The 22,678-nt window shown below is 37.7% G+C and overlaps 2 protein-coding genes across 4 annotated transcripts; both read left to right on the top strand.

Annotated features, from left to right (window-relative positions):
- The first annotated feature begins 107 nt into the window (after positions 1 to 107).
- dusp22a (dual specificity phosphatase 22a) lies at positions 108 to 16,897 on the top strand. 3 transcript variants are annotated; one of them, XM_026169714.1, is made up of 8 exons: positions 237 to 294; positions 479 to 506; positions 1,273 to 1,306; positions 1,939 to 2,021; positions 3,384 to 3,433; positions 6,279 to 6,353; positions 6,565 to 6,736; positions 15,330 to 16,897. In XM_026169714.1, the coding sequence occupies exons 2-8, from the start codon at positions 486 to 488 to the stop codon at positions 15,525 to 15,527; spliced, it is 633 nt and encodes a 210-aa protein (XP_026025499.1). In that variant the 5' UTR covers positions 237 to 294; positions 479 to 485; the 3' UTR covers positions 15,528 to 16,897. The 3 variants fall into 3 exon arrangements, with proteins under 3 accessions (XP_026025479.1, XP_026025488.1, XP_026025499.1); XM_026169694.1 differs by lacking the exon at positions 479 to 506 and having other exon boundaries at positions 108 to 294; XM_026169703.1 differs by having other exon boundaries at positions 227 to 506.
- Positions 16,898 to 18,284: 1,387 nt separating this feature from the next.
- irf8 (interferon regulatory factor 8) lies at positions 18,285 to 22,274 on the top strand. The gene is made up of 9 exons (XM_026169681.1): positions 18,285 to 18,442; positions 18,589 to 18,800; positions 19,193 to 19,376; positions 19,582 to 19,679; positions 19,947 to 20,004; positions 20,418 to 20,465; positions 20,595 to 20,987; positions 21,135 to 21,250; positions 21,423 to 22,274. Exons 2-9 carry the CDS (start codon positions 18,630 to 18,632, stop codon positions 21,615 to 21,617), a joined length of 1,263 nt encoding a protein of 420 aa, XP_026025466.1. The 5' UTR covers positions 18,285 to 18,442; positions 18,589 to 18,629; the 3' UTR covers positions 21,618 to 22,274.
- Positions 22,275 to 22,678: the final 404 nt, after the last annotated feature.

Genomic DNA, 22,678 nt, shown 5'->3' with positions numbered 1-22,678 from the left:
AAATCCAGCTGGGGCTGAGGCGAAATTGCAGCGATAACTATGGGTTTTCTGTGTTCCTCATAAAATTACGTTTAAATCTTATACTGTATACTAGGTCTGATTGTGACTTTATCTCTAGCTTCCCCCTGAAGGTGTAAGCTGAGAAAGCACAGTTGTTGTGTCGCCTGCTGTGATGTCACACGCCGGATGAACCCGCAGCTGCACCCACTTCACGTCAAAACAATCCGGAAGACGACACAGCATGATGGAACTGTTGTTGGGGCTGAAACGAGGTCAAAGCTAACACAAATACAAGTGGGTTTTAAAGCAGTTTAATCTAATAATGCTGTTAAATATGCAAAAGTAGCGTCTGAAGCGAAGGTTATTTAACCGCTTAAAGAGTCCAGTCACACAGGCTAACCTCGCATTTTGGATTCAAAGTCCATATCCTAGCTCTTTAACGCATTAAAGTCTTTTAGCTAACCGCAGACTGTTCCAGGGATACCATGGGCAACGGAATGAATAAGGTAGGTTTGCTGTTGTTGTTTATGTCATGTCATTACGCTGTTTGGGGGTGTTTTTGATGGTTAAAAGTCCAAAGCGATGCTGGTGAACGCAGGCGCCAATCACTGGTCGCTAATCAATCACGTGACACGCTCTGCCCTGTCAAAAAAAACCCCAAAAAAGACAAAATTTGGATCCAAGCCAGGGCTCTTGTGCTAGACTCTAACCTACAATACTGTTGTATGCCAACCTTAAGTTAAGTGTCTGTGTCTGCATGTCATGTTTTGATGCTGTGATATTGCACTGTCATTGTTAATTGACAGTTAAAAGGGTCCTCCTAAAAGAAAAAGCTAACTCATGTTGTTTTTATTAAAAAGTAAGATTGTTTATATCGATTTCTTCCTAAAAATGAAATTGTCATCCGCATCTATTTTGAGCTGCCACAACAATGTTCAGGTACTGTAGTGAGATATTTCATTAGAATCAATCCAGCACTTCATTACCTTCATACAGCTATTGTTCCATAGGTATAGTACCAAAGCTGTACAGTAACACTCAGTGGCCGTTTGCCACCCATCACATCATTCAGATAACCATGCATCATTGCTTCAAGCCTTGTATGGCCATAAGGAACGTTTCCTTTGCTCGTAGCTCCACTAGGATCTTTAGCCTTAAGCTTTAAATCCAATCTGGCTCGAATCAGAGCATTTGTTCTTTTCATGCGAGGTTCTTGAAGCTGAATTGTAATGAACATCTAAGTGCAACATGTCTGTGACTGCTCCTTCACAGGTTGTTGATGGACTCTACCTTGGAAATATAAGAGGTAAGACAAACATGTATGTAGATTTATTGCTTTAATTACATACAGTATAGAAAGCCCAGTTGGGCCAGGTGTTCGGTGTAGCATTAGAGTACAATATTTTGCTCTGAGCACACTTTACATATTATCATTAATTCTCAAATAATGTTTAATTAGGGGAATTTTAACTCAACATAACTTAATCTTCTATATGAAAAAGTGAAAGCAGATTTTTAACATAAGCCCTCCCTTTTAAGCACATATATTCGTAGCTTAAAGAGTAAAATAATGTAATATTGTAAAGTCTCGCCCACAAGAAAATTAAACTGCTACAATGTGTGGCATAAAAACTAAAATAACAATCCAGAGCCTTGTGTTTCACTCTAGTCCGATGCAACCTCCTCAAGTTAATATGGCATTTGGAACATTCTAACTTTAGCTGCCTTGATGACGGTAAGAGTATAATGGCTAAATATAGCTAAAATGACAGGGACAAGTGACCACTTGCCCATCTGTACTAAGTAATGTTGCAGGATAACAAACTACTCACAGACCTGCTTCTGTAGCTGCTTGTAACGGGTCAAAGTCATGATTGTTTGTGTAAGATTCATACCAAAGGACCTGTTGAGATATGTTTCCCTCTCTCCTTGTCACAGATTCAGAAAACAGAGAAAGTTTATCTAAGAATGGCATCACACACATCCTGTCTGTGTACAACAATGCAAAACCGGTGTTTGAGGTTAGTGGGAAATCATGGTTAGTATTTCTGGATGTATTATGATTAAAAATTGCTACTTTCTGTGGAAAATCTTACCTGGTGTTTTTTTTTAAGGTCATGCGTGCAATGTTAATGATGTAATTTGTGCTTTCAGCCATCTGGGGGTGGTGATGAGTTATGGTTGGATTGCTTTGAAGTCTTGAGACTGAGATTGACAGATAAATTATGAGGTTCATGTGTATTAAAAGACAGAATCTTATTTTGTGTAAAACTGAACTTTTTTTTACTCTGGTAAAGAAAAAGGTTAAGTGTGAGAAATATGATTTAGAACACCGATATTCACCACCGTAGTATATCTCTGTAAGTTTCACATTGTCTCTGGTTTCACACACTGCTTACTGTAAATGCATTGTTTTGAGTGTTGGACACTGACCAAGACCAGGGGAACACATTAGATATTGATCTACAACCAGACTGACAAAAGGTTACAATGTTTTCTAAACAAAAACAAAATTCAAAAAAACCCCATGCCTCATATATATATTAACTGAAAATTGTACAAATAAAACAGAAGAAATATAAAAAATATATGTATGCTTATTTTGAAATTGATTCCAGCAATATCTTCCAGAAAAGGGACGTGTTTACTACCGTGCGTGCCGCTTCCTATTTTAATACAAACCTGTAAACGTTTAGAAACTAAGGACACCAATTACTATAATTTCTTTTTACGTATAAATTTCGCTTCTGTCAGTTTGGAGCCTCCTTTGTTGTATTGTTATGACAGATTTTTTTGTAATCTGCCACAAAAATATCAAAGTCAGTTGATCACAGAGACGCTTGTACTACTCAAGACATGCTTATTTTAAATGCAGAAAGCTTTGGCAGCTTATGTTAATACACAATTTATATTGTTCAGCATTACTATGTTGCCTATGACATCAAAGGTCATTGGGGTTTGAAACGTGCTGTGATAATAAACAGTCCCTCTCGTCTCCTCTTCATAGAATAGAGTAGATTGCAATAGCTCTTTGCTGTCATTGTACATGTACAACAAACTTGTTGGGGCTCCATGCCAACTGTGGCTTTAACTGGTTTTAAGCTTGTTTTTGCATCCAGTAATTTCTTTTTAATCTATAATAATGTCATTCTTTAAATAATATTATACACCATGTGTGATGAAATCTCAAATACTTAAAATTGTAATCTGGGAAAGTATTCTTAGTCTTACACAGAGCGCTGAATTTCTTTTGAAGACACTGTGTTTTTGAGATGCTACTACATCATGTCACTAATTCACTTGAGTGTCTTTTTATTAGTATTACACAACTTGTCCAATATTTAGTTGCCTGTCTCCTAACATTTTTCACTAATGTTTTGCAGGACATGACATACCTTTGCATTCATGCAGCTGATGCTTCCAGCCAGAACCTGTGAGTAAACACGTACATGAAGGTTTAAAAACATTGGTGGATTCTTTTTCACCCTCTAGTCTTGGTTCCTTTGCAAATTTCAAAATGTATGCAGTAGACTATTTATAGGAGAGGAGAAGAGCAGTAACTCAAACAGTAGTCATACATAGGAGTTACAGCCATCTAATGATAGATTAAAGTTATTTAATATTCACTTCATTTCATTCTGTTCCTAAAGACTGAGCAAAAGAGGGCTTTTATTTTTTCACGTGCTTGTGAGAGAAAGGTTAAGTGAAAAAATAACAGATGAGTAAGTATGTTTAATGTGTCACTGTTCATCCAGAGTCTGACTTGTTGCTGCTCTGGGAGCTGGCGCTAACACGACACATTAGTCATAGCAGTCTTTGACCTCACACATCCCTTGTTGCTTTAAGTTTGCAGCATGAACTGAGGGGACAGTAAAGAGCCATTATTCAGTTGGAGTTTAAGCATTAAACTTTAGTGTCATATGACCCTGGTTGATGGCTTACTTTAAGGTCTTTATTGGCGTTGGAGAGGAATTACGTTGTTATGTCTGCACTAGTGCCCTACGTGGTTAGTCAGGGTTCATGCATAGGTACAAGTGGGACATTAGTAGGAGTTTGATAAATCTCCAGTATATTATGTCAAAGACTTTACCTTGTTGGGTCAAAAAATCTCAGCGTTACTTTGAGCTCCACAGTTACTCAACCTCTCCTTGATTTGAAGGGGAACTTTATTTGCTTTAGTTTGTAAAAAAGTAGTACTGAGTCAAATGTAACTTAGTGAGAACTGAGGTTTAGTGGCTGGTTGGAAGTTGATGATTGTTGGGCTGGAGATGTCTGACCTCCACTGTCGCAATCAAGCGTCCTTCCCTCAGGCAGCAGAGGAAGGAAACCTAAGTGTGACATCTGGCTGTTTGCATCGACCACCCAGGGCTTTAATAAACCCCCTCTGTCACAATCACTGGTCTGAGTGATGCGAGGGTGAGGCCAACTGCCGTCCCACCATGCATGCCATGATCTAGGGGCCCCTGTCATTACATGTGATGGCCTCTGTTACATGGTGATGGTACACAGCAGAAACTGTCTCACATTTTGTAAAAGTTTAAAGCTTTCTGAAAAACCTTAACCTCTATGATTGCTTCAGTTCAGCAGAAAAGGATTAAGGTTGATGTGCTTAGATACTTCCTCGCTAGGAATCATCACATACTATACAAAAAAAAACTAAAGTGACAGCAAATCTTAGACCTATGTCCTAAATCACTGAAATAATACTAATACAGCAAAACTGTGGTCAGACTGCAGAAACAGCCCTTTTTTTTAATTGTTATTTGTGCAGCAGACAACGAGGAGCATAACAAAATAAATGTATCTAGCAACTAGCAAGCAGATTAAACCTATTTAAGCTTCTGTGCATTTTGTGATGTCAGTGTTTTGTGAAATTCACACTGAAGACAGTAAATGCTATGAGGAATTCACACCCAAGACAGCAAGTGCTTAATTGAAATGGCATTAAATGTTATTTATATAGTTGCTAACAATGTATGTAGATATTTGTAGAGAGCCAGGGGTTCCCCTTTTTTTTGAACCTTCTCTGAGAAAGTCTGTTAGTGTGCGTAGAGCATGAAGGTGTAAACTTTTGCATTTGCATCAACGTGATGTGCTTTGGTCATAACTAAGGAAGCTCTTTTTTTAAAAATGATTTTTTGTTGTTGTTGTTGTTTTAGGCATATTAATATAATAATATTTTTAAAAACCACCATAGAAATACAGAAGCTCATTTTGCATATTAAACATACAGTAATCTAACAGCTTTTTGTTGCTAGAGGACTATTTTTATTCCAGTGTTCTCCTATTCAGTTCTACTTATCCGTAAATGTTTGTCACAACTTAGTTTTCTGCATATTAAACAAGACTGCCGGAAACTTCTGTGCTAGGATGACAGAACAAAGTGCTGAGGAGACATCTTTTAAAGAAGAGTTTGGATCTCAGGAAGGAGGAAAAAAGTAAAGTGACAGTCTATTTTAGCCCCAGTCTGTTACCCTGTCTGCTATTGAGTAACCAGCATCTGCTCCTCAGGAGACCAGCGCTATCAGCCATGCAATTCTTGATTATGCAAAACACCAGCAGTGTTTCCTGACAGTGTATAAGGAGGATATTTAAGGAGCAATAGCATTGCATTATGCTGCTTTATATTGGAAGATGTTTTGTGTGGATTTTTTGCAATCTTACAATTAGCGGTGATTTATTTTCTAAATTTACCCATGAAATGGCATTTGCTGTATTTTTGGTGTAAACCTAAAACGATGCCTCTGTTCGCACTGAGTAACCCAGCGCTGGAAAAAGACCAAATTTTGCAGTTAAGACAAAATGACGGCATTTACTTCCCTTGTCTGTCCCTACTGTCTGTGCTCTGGTCGACCACAGACTCTCTGTTTGAGCATACCCAACCTCTTTCTCACATGACAGCTTGGAGTAGCTAAAGGGAAAAAAAACACACCACAGTATGTTCTCCTGTTTCTGAGATATAACATAAATCTGTTGAAACTACCTCACACATTTCTGAACTTATCTCTAAATCTGAGAGTAATCTGTAGTTTCCACAGCTAATCTTAGTATATTATTATGGTTTTAACAACCTTTATGGAACCACAATGTTTGGGCCTTTAACACAGTTTCAGTTCAAGGTGGCCTTTTTCATATCCTATAATGTGTATTCCATTTTTAGCTTTACACTCCTTAAATGTTACTATGACCTTAGTAAAAGGTAACTGTTGTTTTCTGTTTGATGAGCAATACTATATTGACTCAGAAAACTTTACTGTGCTTTTTTTATGTCTTTCCAGACTGCAGCATTTTAAAGATTGCATTAGCTTCATCCATGAATGTCGCTTGAATGGTGGATCTTGTCTAGTTCACTGGTAGGTATTTACATCCAGCCAGCTTCCTACTCAAAACCAGAACAGGTCAGCCGTCTTTTTTAGGTACTTTCACAGTCAACATGACATTTGTCCTGATGGTTTGTGGCCTGTCCCATTTTTTTACCAGTTAACCGTAGGAAGTAAGGTATTAAACATCCAGCTGCTTAATGAAAAGAACCAAATAAGCCAAATGTCCTTTGTGTTCTTGCAGCCTTGCAGGTGTATCAAGGAGCACTACCATGGTGGTGGCCTACCTGATGACTGTCACCCACTATAGCTGGGAGGAGTGTCTGTCTGCTGTCAAAGCTGTTCGTTCCTTTGTTGGGCCAAACTATGGCTTCCAGCAGCAGCTGCAGGAGTACCAGACTACACAAGTCTCAGAGGTAAACATGCAAAGAAACAGAGAAGACATGAATGCACACACACTGTACACTACCTACAGAATGCATCCAATTCCCTTTTACTACTTCAGTGTTTCCGCTTAAAGTCAAATTTTAAAGTGCTTTTTCTAGCAGTAGCTTTGTGGTATACTGGCATTCTGTAGAAACTCTTGTGCTCTGTTATTTGTGATACAGACCCACACACATACATGCACACAGGATATGACACATACACCATTACACAGCACAGGCAGTCTGTGGTCAGTCTAGCAACTGTTAATCTGTTCAACTGCTGCATACCTATTTATATTCTTTTTTTTTTTTTTTTTTTTAATTCCTTGTAATTCTTGTTGAGGACAAGAAGTATTTGTTTGAAATGACAGATCTGAGATTTACAACTGGAAAACTAAACCAGCACACATCTTCTGTTATATGCAATGGTTTACAAACCCTCAAATATTTTAATATCACAATGGCATAATGGTCTTTTGTATACGCAAGCCAATTACTCATTTAGTCAATCAGTAATCCAGTCTTTAAAATAGTACATAAGTTCTTAATATTGCATTCAATCACTAACACATCTTAGTACTAACTCTTAGGTTCAGAACTCATAGCAAGGGTTTCTAATGCTCCTCTGCTGCACATCAAGGAGGATCATCTCTGCATTTCTCACCTTTCTAAAAAATAGCTTGTGTTTTGTTTTGTTTTTGCCACCAGCAGCTTCACAGGTTTGCATAGCTGTTTTAACTTTTAGAATGCCTAATTTGTGATCACACATTTAAAAAAACATTCCTGTAATGTTTTTAGTTTTGATTCATGCACTTTCAGATATTACCTTGCTTTTTTCTTATATATAAATACATATATGCATAAGGTTGTCGTCAAGTTTACATCCACTCATCATGGGCATGAATGTCATTGTAATTTTGGGTTTTCATTGGGTGGAATCATTATGCAGCATACATCTTCAGTAACTTTAAAAAAACAAGAAGTGGGTGCACAAGTTTGAAGTTATTTTAGATTTTGTCTAATTCATACAGGATCGAAAGTAAAAATACATGCTCAAATATATACATACACCCAGACTAATATTTAGTTAAATGTTTCTTAGCAAGTTGCACATCGATCATGAGTGGCATCCATGTCCTTCTGTGACCAGCTTATTCTTCCAGATGGGTAGCTGATGACCAATAAAGCATGTGTATTATAATATCTTAGATCTTATTCCCTCTATTGAGCTGGCTTCTGATCATCTTTTTTTTTTTTTTTTACCTCATGGAGGTACTTCCAATGTGTAGATTACTGAGTTTTAGACTTTCTTCTCATCATTCCAAGCCATACTCAGGTTAGACTACTGTTCTTAGAGTCTTGATGTTTTGCTCTATCAACCAGTAGATGGCGCTTTAGCCAGTCTGAACACCTGGATGAACACCTGCTGTTAGCATCCCACTTATTTGTTTTTTGCCAGGCTTTTGTGAAGTGCAGTTAGCTTCTTTACCCAGTACGTTTGGATGTCAGGTCCTGGTCCTATTCAGGTCTTAATTCTGGAGACTTGTTATTGAATGTTTTTTCTTCTGAAAGGTTGCTTTGGTCTGCTCTTAGGCTGGTGTTGTGTGACACCTTTCTCTCCAAGATGTTCTTTCACTATTGCTCCTTTTAAGCTCTGCATGGATTTGCCCTCATACTATTGTACTTGCAGCTGAAAGTGTACCCTGGATAGGTTTTGGGAGAAAAGGCCATTTATTCCCATGGCCTCTGTCCAGAGCTGTGAGCCTTTGTTTCGTAGATTCTATGGACAACTTGTTGCACTTCCTATTGATCCAGGACCTAACTCCCATGACACACTTCTACACCTCTCGTAACCAACTAAAGGACTTACCACTATAAATTTTAAATAAAACAACTCAGATGCAGTTGAAGTGCAAACTTTCAGCTTTAATTTGGTGGTTTGAACAACAAAAAAAAAAAGGGGAACTAAAGAATTTTTAACACACTCCCTTCATTTCAAGGGCTCAAAAGTAATTGGAGAAATTGAAAAACTAAAATTGAAATGTTCATTTCAAATACTTGGTTGAAAACCCTTTACTGGCAATGATAGCCTGAAGTCTTGAACTCATGGACATCACCAGATGCTGGGTTTCTTCCTTTTTAAAGCTCTGCCAGGCCTTTACTGCAGCTTCTTTCAGTTGCTGTTTGTTTGTGGGCCTTTCTGTCTAAAGTTTAGTCTACAACAAGTGAAATGCATGTTTATTGTGCTTAAGATCAGGTGACTGACTTGGCCATTCAAAAATATTCCACTGGGTTGCTTTGGCTGTATGTTTTGCGTCATTGTCCTTTGTCATTGTATTATGAAATGCCGCCCAATCAATTTGGCTGCATTTAGCTGGATTTGAGCAGACAGTACGTCTCTGAACACCCCAAAAATTAATTCAGCTGCTTCTGTACTGTGTCACATCATCAATAAGACACCTTAATGCCCACTCACATCCTGGGCCATTTGACCTCAGGAAATCACATGATAGGGTGGGGCTAGGTTTCACAGTGAGCTCACCCGAAACCTTGGCTGATTGTGACCTACACTCATTTTCACACCTTGGCTCGTGTGATTAGGTAGAGGTCCCTCTTGGGGGGACACTCCCGCAGGGCTTAAATCTGGAACTCTCCACATTTTGACCCTAGAACTGAAGAAGCTTCTCAGATGAGAGGTGAAACATCTTCAAGCAACAAGTCCAGACGCTTTTCTTTCCAAGCTCCTTAGATTACGATGACCTGGATGACTGAGAACCTTCACAGACATCATCAGTAAACAGTAGTGTCCCAGTGCCACTGGCAGTTATGCATGCCCAAGCCATCATACTGCTTCCGCCATGTTTTACAGATGATGTGGTATACTTTGGATCATGAGCTGTTCTTATAATGTACTCTATACCTGTTTTTTCTTGCCATCATTCCAGTAGAGGTTGATCTTGGTTTCATGTGTCCAAAGAATGTTTTTTCAGAACTGCGCTGGCTTTTTTAGATGTTTTTTTTTTTCTCAATCTAGCCTTTCTATTCTTGAGGCTTATGAGTGGCTAGCACCTTGCTGTGAACCCTCTGTATTTAATTTCATGCAGTCTTTTTTTTTTTAATTTTTTATGGTGGACTTGAATATCGCCTACCTCCTGGAGAGTGTTGTTCACTTGGTTTGCTCTTCACCATGAAAATGATTCTGCGATCATCCACTACTGTTGTCTTCTGTGGATGTCTGAGTTCACTAGTGCTTTCTTTCTTTTTCAGGATTTACCAAACTGTAGATTTGGCCACTACTAATATTGTAGCAATTTCTCAGATGGGTTTTTTCTGTTTTCGCAGCTTAAGGATGGCTTGTTTCGCCAGCCTTTGAGTCAACTGTCCAAATACAGTGGGAATTTAGAAACTGCACCAAAGTTTAGAAGAACTAAACTATGAATCAGATAAAGTCCACATAGTCCAGAAATAAAAACATGGCAATGCAAAGTACCATAATAGGTCCCCTTTAAATGTGAATTTTAACTTCCTATTGTATGGTTTATTCTAGAAAATATTTCCAGGTAAGTATGGTTGTGTATTTAAAGAAAATCTCAAATATATCCATGGTTTCCTTTAGCTTCAGCCATGTGGTGGACGCTTGTTGGCAACATTAAGAGTGGTCCTTCTCCTAACTTGAATTTAACAGAAAAGCTCACCTTTTTGTAAACCTGACTTATCTTGGTGCCTACGCCTAACCAAAAGCAAGACAAAGCCTAAGTAAACAAAAGTGAAAATGAAATTAAACAGTTCATGAAACAGGACACAAACTGTGGTCTCCAGGTTCACAGTTTTGTGATTTTAAACCACTGCCACCCTACCTGCCAGTATACTCTTTAAAACAAGTATTCTAAGTATCAGTTGCATGTTTACATTATAACTATCCAAAACATGTTTCAAACAACAGTTATTAACCAGATAAGTTTAGATTACTTCAGTTGTTCCCAAACTTTCTACCATTAGTTTAATAGTAAAAACTAATTTGTTTAATTAACCATACATTTTTAATTTATTGGTAATGTTACTGTAAAGTGTTTTAATAATAATAATTAATATATATATATGATAGATAGATAGATAAAATGTTTAAGCCAGTGTTTGAAATATTATTTCAAACACTGGCTTAAACATTTTGCATAATTTTATCTAATTTATTTAGCGATAGCTCTAACTGTGATTCCATTCCATTGGCACTTAAATAGTCATTGCACACAGAAGGGGAACTGTAGGGGGTTTGCTGGGATTGCATTAGCTCGGTACTGCTCATCACGTGTTTAACCATTACTGTCAGCATCTTGCAAAATAACATGACTGGAAAAAAAAATGGTCATTATTTGTAGACTTTGCATTGACTTCGAGGATTTAAAGGGAAATAGGTTTTGTGTATTTGTGATTTTCCCACATGTGTCTCAGATAGAAAGTGAAGAATCTGAATTCAGCAATGTCTTCAATACAGCTCTAGCAACATTGTGTATCAGTGGTCATGGTTGCAGTGCATGTGAGATACAGCGTAATATACATAGTGACTAAAGCTTTGTAGTCTGTAGACATTCTGTAAAAGTTCAACAAAGGTTAGAAAAACAAGTTCCTGAAACTGAATGAAGCAAAACAGCTCCAGGCTTTTTAAATTTCAATTTCTCTAAAAAGCCTTAAATTTATCTATAAATTTGCTACATATCATAATATTGTAACCCAGCCAAATGCTCGCTTGTAACTGGATCACTGAGTTGTCATTTACAAAAAGAACAATCTGACAATTGGAAAGCGTGTTTGTGTGGGTGTGCAGGTGCACTGGTGAGTGGTGGCAGTGATGACCACAGATCTATCTGCTTATGAGTAGCATGATGAATTTAAAAAGGTGCAGATCTTTCATGTTACCTTCATTGTGAAGTTGGGCAATAAACTGGAGCCTTGTCAGAATTTACTAATGTTATGACTTGAACAAATTCATCACTGGGTGAGCTTCTACCGATTTTATGAGTTTCTACTTTCAGTTTGTGTACCACGTGAAACACTTCTGACATGATTCATGTTCTTTATCAAGATGGTATAATGACAGATAAGAGCAGGTGTTGTACAGGATTCGGATATGACTGAGTTTATTGATGGCTTATCTTAAATCTTTGCTTTGAATTGTTATTAATTTTTACAGTTCTGTTAATATTATGAGTCAGTTGTGCTCTGTTTGGTTTTTAGGGTGAGTGTGACAGTACTAATTTTAGGAAGATGGAGACTTTCACTTCATTAAAGAGTAAGGTATTGCACAAAATAATTGAAGAATTCCTGGACATCATTACAGCTCCTCCCTTTTTGACCTTTTATTAAACAAACGTTTAAATGTTTACTGCAAAGTAATGCTGCTGCATATAATACACTTATTGATAACCACCCCTTCTAGCGACTTCTAGTGTTTATATCTAGCTCTGAAAAGTCAATAAACTGTACTACAGTTCGACCTGGGCAATGTGAGGAAAATCTAATATTGTTTTGTTTTTTTTAAAGCTGTATCACGATACACAATATATATATATCACGATATGTTTAAATAACCTCCAAAAACAAGTGTTATTTTCAAGCATGTAGTGCCTGAAATTGCACTGGTATACTCATTCAAATCAACCATTCAATATTTTTTTCCAACTTTGAATACAAAAAACATCTGAATGAATCGAAATGTTTTATTTTAACCATTTTTTAACCATCAGTTGCACAGAGGTTTTTCACATATGATAGTACTGTCACAGTAAGACTCTTTCTGTGGTCAACCCTAGACCAAGAACATTCACAGGTATCGCAGCTGGTTTATTTAACATTTTCTTTGGTGTGTAGGGAGACATTGACATGCAGAGTTTTAAAACATTGTTCATTTTGCAATGAATGACTTTTCAGCTGGTGGGAAAAATTTGGGGTACTGCTACCTTTTGCGGCAATAGTTTTACAGCACGTTTTGCAAATTACCGCATTTTGTTTGATGTCCTCCTTGTGAAATACAAATGACAGTGCGTCTCATCCTCTCGCTCCTCTGAAATTCCCACTGTTGCCATATTTCTCGCTACCTGGTAGTATATAAACACACATGCTCACCGCATGTGTACCAGGTAGAACATTTTTCGGTTGGGAGGGGCTGATTAATGATGCATTTGCAGCATGTGGGGGAAAAATAAACCTCACAGTGAATTACATGCAGACAGTTCAATATTGCCATGGAAATTTATACTTGATGGTTACGATAAAGCCACTTTAACCGTCGTACATGGGAAAACTTGCAATATATCGAACATAGTCTATATATCACCCACCCCTAACTACAATCATTTGAAGGAGTTCACTTCGGTGTTATTGGATCAGGAAACAAACTTTTTTTTAACAATTTGGAGCAGCAAATTTTCATTCAACTCTCTCTTGCGCTCTCACTTACATGCACACACACTTCCCTTTTTAAACACATAAGACAGTTTAAATTAAATTAAAATATACTTTAAATATAAATAATATAAATACTTCATAGAAGGTTCAAAATACACTTGTATCTCTGGTGACATAGATATGTATCTATATGATCACAAAGCTGCACAAATTGCATATAGGTTTAGAAAAAGAGGAACAAGAGAGTTGCATTTTCCATGAAAAAAACTAAACAAGTGTGTCACCATTTTAATTGCGCTACTTTCTGTAAATTTAGCTTTTCGGTATGAATACTCAAACTATTCTTTTGACATGTTCTCTAATGAAACTTGGGTGGATATGTATTTATAGCTTATAATCCACCTGTTTCTCAATGTTAAGCAGACTAATGTACTGTTTGAAGACACTGTAGATGTGGTATGAGGCAACTATGTTTCAAGGAGATCTGTGAATTTTAGGGAGGACAATTTATGTTGTATATTTGTTATTGTAACTTACAGTATGAATACAGTTATAATAAAAAGTCACTATACTAGCAAATCTAAAAAAAAAAACTAATATTGTAAAAGTTTGTTGTTTTTTTTTAAATTTCAAATAACTTAGTACACTTTACATTTTAAAATTATGTCCTGAATTCATTACATGGTGAAACATTGCAATTTTTTGTTTTAATTGTGTTGATATGGATTTTAGCTCATGAAAATCTGAAGATTACTATTCAGTCAGTGTAAATATTGTGCATGTCTCAGTCTAGTTCAATACATGCAACCACAATCATGGGAAAGACTGCTGAGTTGACAGTTGTCCAGATGATCATCAACGCCCTCCCCAAGGAGGGCAAGCCACAGGAAATCATTGGTTAAAAAAAACTTGCTGTTCCCAGAGTGTTACATGAAAGCATATTAATGGTAAGCTGACTGAGGGGGGAAAAATGCGGTAGGAAAAGTAACTGGGATGACCACAGCCTTGAGAGTAAAGTTGAGCCAAGAAATTGGGTGAATTTCACAAGGAGTGGACAGAGGCTGGTGTTAGTGCATCAGGAGCCAACAAAGCACAGTCTTTGGCAAAGGAGCTACAACTGTCGCATTCATAATATCAGTCATATCCTGAATCGGAGACAGTATCAAAGGAGACTTATGTGCTGAGGAGAAAAAGAACTGGACTTTTGCTCAGGGGGACAAAATCCTCTTTTTAGGTGAAAGTAGAAGTTTATTTGGGAACTTAAGTTCTAGAATCTGAAGAAAAACCATAGAGGCACTGAATCCAAGGTGTTGGAAGTCCAGCGGGACGTTTCCACAGTCTGATGATTTGGGGTGCCATTTTTTCTTCTGGTGCTTTTTGTGCTTAGTCCAGTCAAAGTCAGTGCAGCTGTCTACCAGATTTTTAGAGTACTCCATGCACACATCTGCTGACAAGCTTTATGGTGATGCTGGTTTCCTTTTCCAGCAGAACTCATCACCTGCCCACAGTGTCTCATGCCAAATGCCAGAAAGTTGATTCTATTCATCTAGTTGTAGTGTTTTTAGTGGGAGAAACATTTTGTCACTCATCTAAGTGACGAATGCTCCAGATGATCATGGATGATTGAGCATGCATCAAGACTCTGCTACCAAATGGTTTGGTAACCATGGCATTACCATGCTTGACTGGCCAGCCAACTCTCTATTGCATCTGACCTTAACCCCACAGATAAACTATGAGGAAGACAAGAAACACCTGAACCAAAAATAAAGACAGGCTAAAGCCGTGCTTGCGGCACTGCCGAAGTGTTCAGTAACACCTCAGCAGTGCCACAAGCTAATTGCTTCGATGCCACACTCCACTGATGCAGTATTTAGTGGTAAAGGAGCTCAAAGTATTGTGTATTAATGAATGTACTTGTCAGAAGTTGGATATTTCTTATGGTAAATTCTTTTTCAATTTGAAAAAATGTTATTAATTTGAGATACTGGATTTCTGATTTTTATAAGCTATGAATTATTGTCATTAAAAAAATAAAACAAATAAGGCTTGAAATATTTGCCTGTTTCGTGTATATAAAATATATGGCAGTGAGTTATGTAAAATTGTATTATGTAGTTTGATCTTAACCATAAAAAATGTTATTTTAATTAACTGTTTTCCTTTCCCCTCTCTTCTTCAGTACAGAGTATGGTTACGGTCAAGTTTCCGTCCCAGTCCATTCAATGACCAGGAGCAGGTGGGTGCCCTGCTGAGCCAGTACACAGAGCAACAGCAGAGCCAGAAGAGGGGAGGTGATCACAGCTGGATAACTGTCAGTGACTACCCATCCATGCGATCCAATGCTGATGCTGATGGTGATGATGAAGGAAGCGGCTGAAACACAAGTCTGGTCATGCCAAACTTGTTCCCATTGCTGCCTGGAAATAGGCAGCACCCACTATTCTGTACTCATTTCCAAATCAACCCTCAGTCATATCTAACCTACATGTATTCATACAACTCTAAAAGCATAAGATAATATCGAGCACTTTTTACTTTATTCGCGTCTGTTTTTTTAAGAAGAGATGGAGGTTGATTTAGAATTGTGCTACAGACCTATAACCACTACCAGTACCCGCCACAGTCCCTTACAACCAAAACAGGGGTATTGGTGCTCACAGACGCCTTACTCTAAACACCTCAGCACCTTAGCCATGATGAGTGATGACCTTTGTTTCCACATGGACTCCTGCAATGTTCAGCTCAGCAGCCTTAATGCCATAATCAACTAACGGCATCTTAAATGAACATTTTGCCTATAGTTATATAAATATCTAGTCTGTTAAATCTCAGTTAAATCTAAAACCAAACTGATGGTTGATTTGATACGTACAAGTTTGCATATCAGCACTGCTTCTTGTGTTTGTAGGTTTGACAGCATGAAATTTGTTGTAACATTCATCCTACCTATAAATAGCTGCAACATACATCATAAGCATTGTACTAGCCACCTACAAAGATCACAAAACAATGAGTTTATCACTGCCTATGTAATTTACAGTATTCATGTTGACATAGTTGGATACTGCTCTTTCAGTATAGTTAGCACTTTCACTTTCATTTGGTTCACCGTAGAGAAAATTCCAAGCTGTGTACACACCACTTGTACCAATATTTGTTACAAAATCTAGTATCAGAAATCCACACCAAAACAACAAAACAAGTCTTTATATAAACTAGCAGAATATTGTGAGGCTAAAAAGAAAACTGTTATCAGTTCCCAGCAATTATTTCTTCTTTGCATTCATTGCAGGGCTGAGAGGACTGGTACTAAGTTATCCCTCACCAGGCACACAGGATTAAAGAAGAGCCAAACCTTTTTAAGTAGGTTGACACACGGAGACCGCACTGTGGACATTACAAATAAACCACTATGAGTGACACCTAAAAATATATTGAAAACAAGGCAAAATGTTCCTTTAAGTTTATTAACAGCAGGTTAAATTTGGGAATTTGAATTTAAAGTATAACTACATATTCAGGATGTCTGTAGTCCAAATGTTAAAGTCTTCCTGATTTTACCGAAGCTCTGATGTTATCTTTTTACTGTGTCAAAACAGATTTTTAAAGAATTTCTGTTTATAGTTTTGTGGATAATGTTTGTTGTCCTAATTGTGTATTTATGGTGTTTTGTTTGTTGTGTTTTATAATGAAATGCAGTGATGGAGAAATAATGGAATTGTTAATAAATCCACCCTATGAAGATAACGGTGTGTCTTTGTCTTTATAGTAAAGCATAAAAAGCAGATTTAGCTTGAGATGTATATTTGAGGATAAAACGTTACAATGATTAAAATAATGAAATTAATTTCATTTTTTTCCTTAAGGTTTTCATTGTTTGACATAGTGAAACAAATATCAGTCTAAAATAAGGATTACGTTATGAAGCCAGCCTTCCAAGAAGTGAAGCGTAAGTCTTTCCTTGGAAATTATTCCTGCTGGGCCGGTGGGGTTGCTTCCAGTTTCCTCCTCTAAACAGCAGTATATCATTGAAAGTGTGTATTTACTTAATATTCCTGTACACACCAAGTGGGGTGGGGGGATTTTTGTAATCACATAGGCATGTCCAGACAGGTTAACTGTTGGCAGGATTTCCAGAACCTTACAGTTCAGCAAAATATTAAAATGCTAACTGGAAGTCTTCTCTTAGGACATGTATAATGAATTGAACTGTCAGTGCACCCCAGGGTGGCTGTGGCAACAATGTAGCTTGCCATCACCAGTGTGTGAATGGGTGGATGACTGGATGTGTAAAGCGCTTTGGGGTCCTTAGGACTAGTAAACAAATACAGGCCATTTACCATTTTACCATAACTGAATCCCAACTACATCTACCAAGTCTTGTTTTTTATCAGATGATGAAATTATTTAAATCACTCTACATGTGCATAAAGAATCGAGTATTTAATTAGCTTACTACTTTATTTTTTTGTATTCTACATTTTTGGTGTACACAAATTCATATAAGCCTATGTTCATATAAAAGTGAGAAGCAGATTGATGTTTCTGTTTGAAATCTTAGTTCAAATATGACAGTAAGTGTCAGTTTCTGTAATAAACAGGCACATTAGTCCCTAAATGATGTCACAGGGATTTCATGATGGACAGAGAATAACAGTAAATGTTTTTACTGGGAAAATAATAGTTAATGTTTTGTTTTAATAATACGCTGCGGTTCCCCGTTTTGAGCCTAATATTTCACATATAATCACGATCATTTTAAATAACGGTAACGGTGTAACATCTTCCAGGTGTCTCTGACACATGGAATCAGTCCACCTCACCATCGCACTGACAGCTGACCACTTTTACCTGCACAACCTTCTAAACTTTCTCATCGGAGGATGAGTGGGCGCAGAAGGGATATAGTACCTTGGTCTGGAGAGTAGAAATCCCCTCAAAGCACAAGGTAACTTGTGACTTTACGGGTTTATTCATAGCGCCGCGTCCACGCAGCTTTTAGCGTAGGCAGTAACTTTATAACCATCGTCTGTGTCAGGCCATTTCTTGTAAATGCCCACGGTTAGAAGAAAAAGTCTTCCGGTATGGGCAGTCTTACTGAAGCGTCAGTACTCGTCATTGGTCAGAGTGTGGCAGCGTTGTCAAATCCTACCACAGATTTATTCATTCATGACACGGGGCACGAAAAAGTTTAAAGGCATGCGTTTCGGAGAGCTCACTTGATTAAATCTGACAGTGCGCATTCTATCAAGATCACAACCCCGTGCCAAGAGCTTATCTACCTGTCAATCTGTAAGTGCCTTTGATTTTAATCTCTCTTTTTAAAAAAGACGATAGCGCTTTATAAACTTCGGCTCGAATAAGACATTTTCATAATATCTTAAAGAAAGTTAACTTATACTATTTAACGAACTTTACGCGACATTTTCCACATATAGATATAAGCGCGCCATCTAAAAAGAGAGTTTCCACCATCAAGATGTCAAACACGGGAGGTCGGCGACTGAAGCAGTGGCTGATTGAGCAGATCCAAAGTGCGCAGTATTCTGGACTCCTGTGGGAGGATGAAAGCCGCACTATGTTCCGAATTCCATGGAAACACGCAGGAAAACAGGATTACAACCAAGAAATAGACGCATCCATTTTTAAGGTTTGTCTCATTTTGCCCCATTTATAGATTGTTTTGTTTTTTGTTTTGTTTTTTTTGCGGCTAAAACCAGAACTGGTGTGATTCTTAAAGCTGTCCAACACTTCTCCTCTTACTGTAAGGCTGATTCTTTTGTGTGATTTAGACTATTAAAATAATTTTTCACTTTTTTTTCTTTTTGTCCTTTTTGTGCATTTTTACCTTAGAGTTATTATCTTATGAAGTGTCGATGCATTTTAATGCATTGTGGTGTAGCTATATAACTTAGATTTTCTTTCTTTCATTCTTTTTTCTTTCTTTCTCAAGAACAGTTTACAAAAATGATGTACATGTCTCTTCTTAAATTCTTACGGTTTAATCCAGTACAATCATATACTTTTCTTTGTATCCTCAAGGCCTGGGCTGTGTTTAAAGGCAAGTATAAGGAGGGGGACAAGGCTGAGCCTGCAACATGGAAGACCAGACTTCGCTGCGCCTTGAATAAAAGCCCTGACTTCGAGGAGGTGACTGAGAGGTCACAGCTTGATATTTCTGAGCCTTATAAAGTGTACCGCATTGTTCCAGAAGAAGAGCAAAAACGTGAGTTTGTGTTATCTCACAGTACACGGCATATCTCACAATACACTCTGTTATCTCTAGCAGTTAGCAAAATCACTTTTTCATTTGTGATTAGAACTGAGAGCAAAATACTTATTACAGACTGTAGTTCCTATAGCAGTGAATAATTAAAAGAGTATATATGTACTTTGAACCGACTCATTGTGTACTATTCTTTCACCCACAGACGGCAAAAGTTCAGTGATGGCTGTGACAGCTACCACCAGCTCTGGTGAGATCACAGATATGGACTGCAACCCCGAGCTAGAAGAGCTCATTAAAGAGGTGAGATGTTGTCTAACTTTAAAGTCTTTTTTTCATTCCACCCCACCTCCCACATATATTTAGATGCACTTAGCCTTTATTGTCACTTAGCTTTCTTGTCACTTTTTTTCCCCCTTACCACACTGTGCCGTCTCCTGCAGTACTTCGTGCACTTCACGGGGTTCACACTTGTTACACTCAGCATGAAAACCGTCCCACTTCTTCACAGCTGTAAAGTGTACAAAGGTGCTTTTGATAACATCTTATTATATTATTGTCCTTTTGCAGGAGGAAAGCTGTAGCATCCAAGCCAGTCCAGAATATTGGTCCCAGGGCAGTGTCAATGGTAAGATTATACTTTGTACCCAGTTTACAATGCAACACACAGCTAGATTAAATGAAGCTATTCACAGCACTGGGTCTTTTGTCTCAGCCTTCATATATCACACTGTTGTTGTGACACCACTTTTGAGAGACATAAGTTTGAATTTATTCACAAAATAAACTCAGCGGAAAACTCAGTGTCTCTGCATTTGTGGGTGCTAAATGGAGGTTATTTACTTGACTGTTGAATTCTGCAATGGAAGAATTGACTAACATCCTGTAAAACTTTGCTGACTCTTGTGATTATTTCTTCGTGAGATTGTAATAGAGAAATGGCATTTCTGATGACGCAGCAAAGTAAAGACATGACACTGTGGTTGTGTCCACTGCCTTGAAAAAAGGCCTTAACCCACCTCTTCCTCCTCTAATTCACAGCTTTCCCACTGCATCAGGAACCTTTGCCATCGAGCAGTCTCAGTTCAGGTATTTGCTTATTGTTATCCATGACCTTATATCATCTATTTGTAAACAAGCTTTCAGCTTCCATATTTTTGTTACATTTGTACGCATTTGTTTTCATTTCTGAATCTGACCAAATGTTTTCTTCTATAGCCCTCTGCCAAATGATGATCAGTTTTTACTATGGAGGAAAGCTGATGCACTCCACACTGGTGACTCATCCTGAAGGATGCCGAATCTCTCCGCAACATCCCCTGGGTCGGGGTGCCCTCTACAGTTCAGACAGCATGCAGAGTGTTTATTTCCCCCCTGCTGAACTCATTGAGTTTGAACGGCAGCGCTATGTCACGCGCAAGCTTCTGGGCCACCTGGAGAGAGGTGTATTGGTCCGTGCAAACCAAGACGGCATCTACATCAAAAGGCTGTGCCAGAGCCGTGTCTTCTGGAGCGGATTGGGAGATGTGGGCTCGCAATATGGCTCAATGCCTGGCAAACTCGACAGGGATGCTGTTGTCAAGATCTTTGATACAGCAAGGTTTCTTCAAGGTGAGGCTCTATATTGGTTCCATATTTTGGATTTACAGAAAAATACAGCTTTGTTTTCTATTTCTTTCACTTAAAGGAAGTAAGACTAGATACTGGTAATTTGCGAAGATTATCTAAACAGCCGTTCGTTTGTTTTATATGCTCCAGCTCTACAGCTGTACCAGGAGGGTCAGATTCCTGCTCCTGATCCAACAGTGACTCTGTGTTTTGGAGAAGAGTTGCATGATCACAACAGTGCCAAAAACAAACTGATCATCGTCCAGGTAAGACGTGTGAAATGATAACATGTTTCACTCAGAGTGCTGACTAGTAAAGCATTAGAAATATCACTTTATTTTTGAGCCTTGATAGTTTTTAAACAAGAGCTAGTTATGGCTTTATTCTGAGAAAAAACTAAAAACATAATTTTTGGGGTTTTTTTTCTCCTCATGGCAGATCACTTCAGTGAACTGCCAGCACGTGCTTGAGACAATGAACATGCGTCGTGCCCAGCCTTATTGCAACAACCCAAACCTAGAGATGTCTGATGATGCGGCCACTGACCAGATGGCTCGCATCTACCAGGATCTGTGCAGCTACAGTGCTCCTCAAAGGCCAACTTACAGGGACAACATGCCAATCACTGCCTAAGATGTGAGCAGTAATACCTGACAAGAGCTCTTCAGCTTGCTCTAAACTGAATACAGAACATAAGAAGAACATTCTTTGCTTTTCTAACACACGCTGGCGAGCCAAACGTGAAAGAGCACATTTCTTCTTTGACTATAAGACTTTAAAGCTGAAGCTCCATATTAGAAAGTCGACAAATTTTTCTATACAAGTAATGTTTACTTTTGTGTAAATACAGGGCATAACTCTGCCTAACGTCTGATTCATTTTTGTAAGATGTTTTTTTATTATCCAACTTAAGAGAACAGGTAGCATATTCATGCATGTTCAAATACTGTATTTCCTACAACTCAAGTCTTTATAGATACAAATCTTTCGTATCTATAAAGATTTCTATTCAAAGTCTTTTTGCAAAATGGCAGCAGTTTGATATATAAAAGCAATTTAGTTTGCTACACTGAATTTTATTTTTGATATTCTATCTTTTTCGTACTTTTTGAGTTTCTTTCTTGTTTGACAACCAGCTGAATAAACAACCAAATTTTTATCAAGTGTTGAGTTGATAAAAGTTGCATAAAGTTTTAGATGCAAAGTGGCATTTAATGAAAGATAGGTTTTACTATCAGACTTTTTAAATGATTGATCTTTAGTTCAACCTTTTGTAGACCGTGTTTCAAATAAAACCTTTTTTACTGAACTACATTTGTATTCATTTGTGTACAATCATACTTATGTGTTGTTTAAAAAGGACTATTCTATTTTGCAAAAATGACCTGTAGAGAAAGTACTATTGTTCAGATCAAGGAAATTACATGAAATAATGATATATGTGTTAAAATGATGCCAGCATATTCTCAAAGCACACTGTAATGAAACCAGGGATTCCATTTTATTATCCTATGCTTGGTAGTCCAGGAATGGTTGGTATTGCAAGCTAAAGTACGCACAATCTAAGCACTTATTGAATTTCCTTCATTTTTTTGAGCACTATTTCAGTGACAGTTTGTCAAAATGGAGAAAATAGAAAGAGAGGCAATCTTACCAGTGTAGAGAACAAAAACTTAGTCCAAACTACTCACAGT

This window comes from Astatotilapia calliptera, chromosome 1 (genome assembly GCF_900246225.1).
Source record: "Astatotilapia calliptera chromosome 1, fAstCal1.2, whole genome shotgun sequence".
In the NCBI taxonomy this organism is placed as follows: domain Eukaryota; kingdom Metazoa; phylum Chordata; class Actinopteri; order Cichliformes; family Cichlidae; genus Astatotilapia; species Astatotilapia calliptera.
The sequence above is the reverse complement of the archived record's forward strand: the minus strand, read 5'-3'. Positions and strand labels throughout refer to the sequence as shown.

Excerpts from the sequence above, each read along its gene's own strand:
- dusp22a (XM_026169694.1), top strand. The coding sequence starts at position 187 with ATGAACCCGCAGCTGCACCCACTTCACGTCAAAACAATCCGGAAGACG. Across the intron at positions 3,434-6,278 it reads GATGCTTCCAGCCAGAACCT|ACTGCAGCATTTTAAAGATT; the intron begins GTGAGTAAACAC and ends ATGTCTTTCCAG. Across the intron at positions 6,354-6,564 it reads GGATCTTGTCTAGTTCACTG|CCTTGCAGGTGTATCAAGGA; the intron begins GTAGGTATTTAC and ends GTGTTCTTGCAG.
- irf8 (XM_026169681.1), top strand. The coding sequence starts at position 18,630 with ATGTCAAACACGGGAGGTCGGCGACTGAAGCAGTGGCTGATTGAGCAG. Across the intron at positions 19,680-19,946 it reads TAGAAGAGCTCATTAAAGAG|GAGGAAAGCTGTAGCATCCA; the intron begins GTGAGATGTTGT and ends GTCCTTTTGCAG. Across the intron at positions 20,466-20,594 it reads ATCGAGCAGTCTCAGTTCAG|CCCTCTGCCAAATGATGATC; the intron begins GTATTTGCTTAT and ends TTTCTTCTATAG.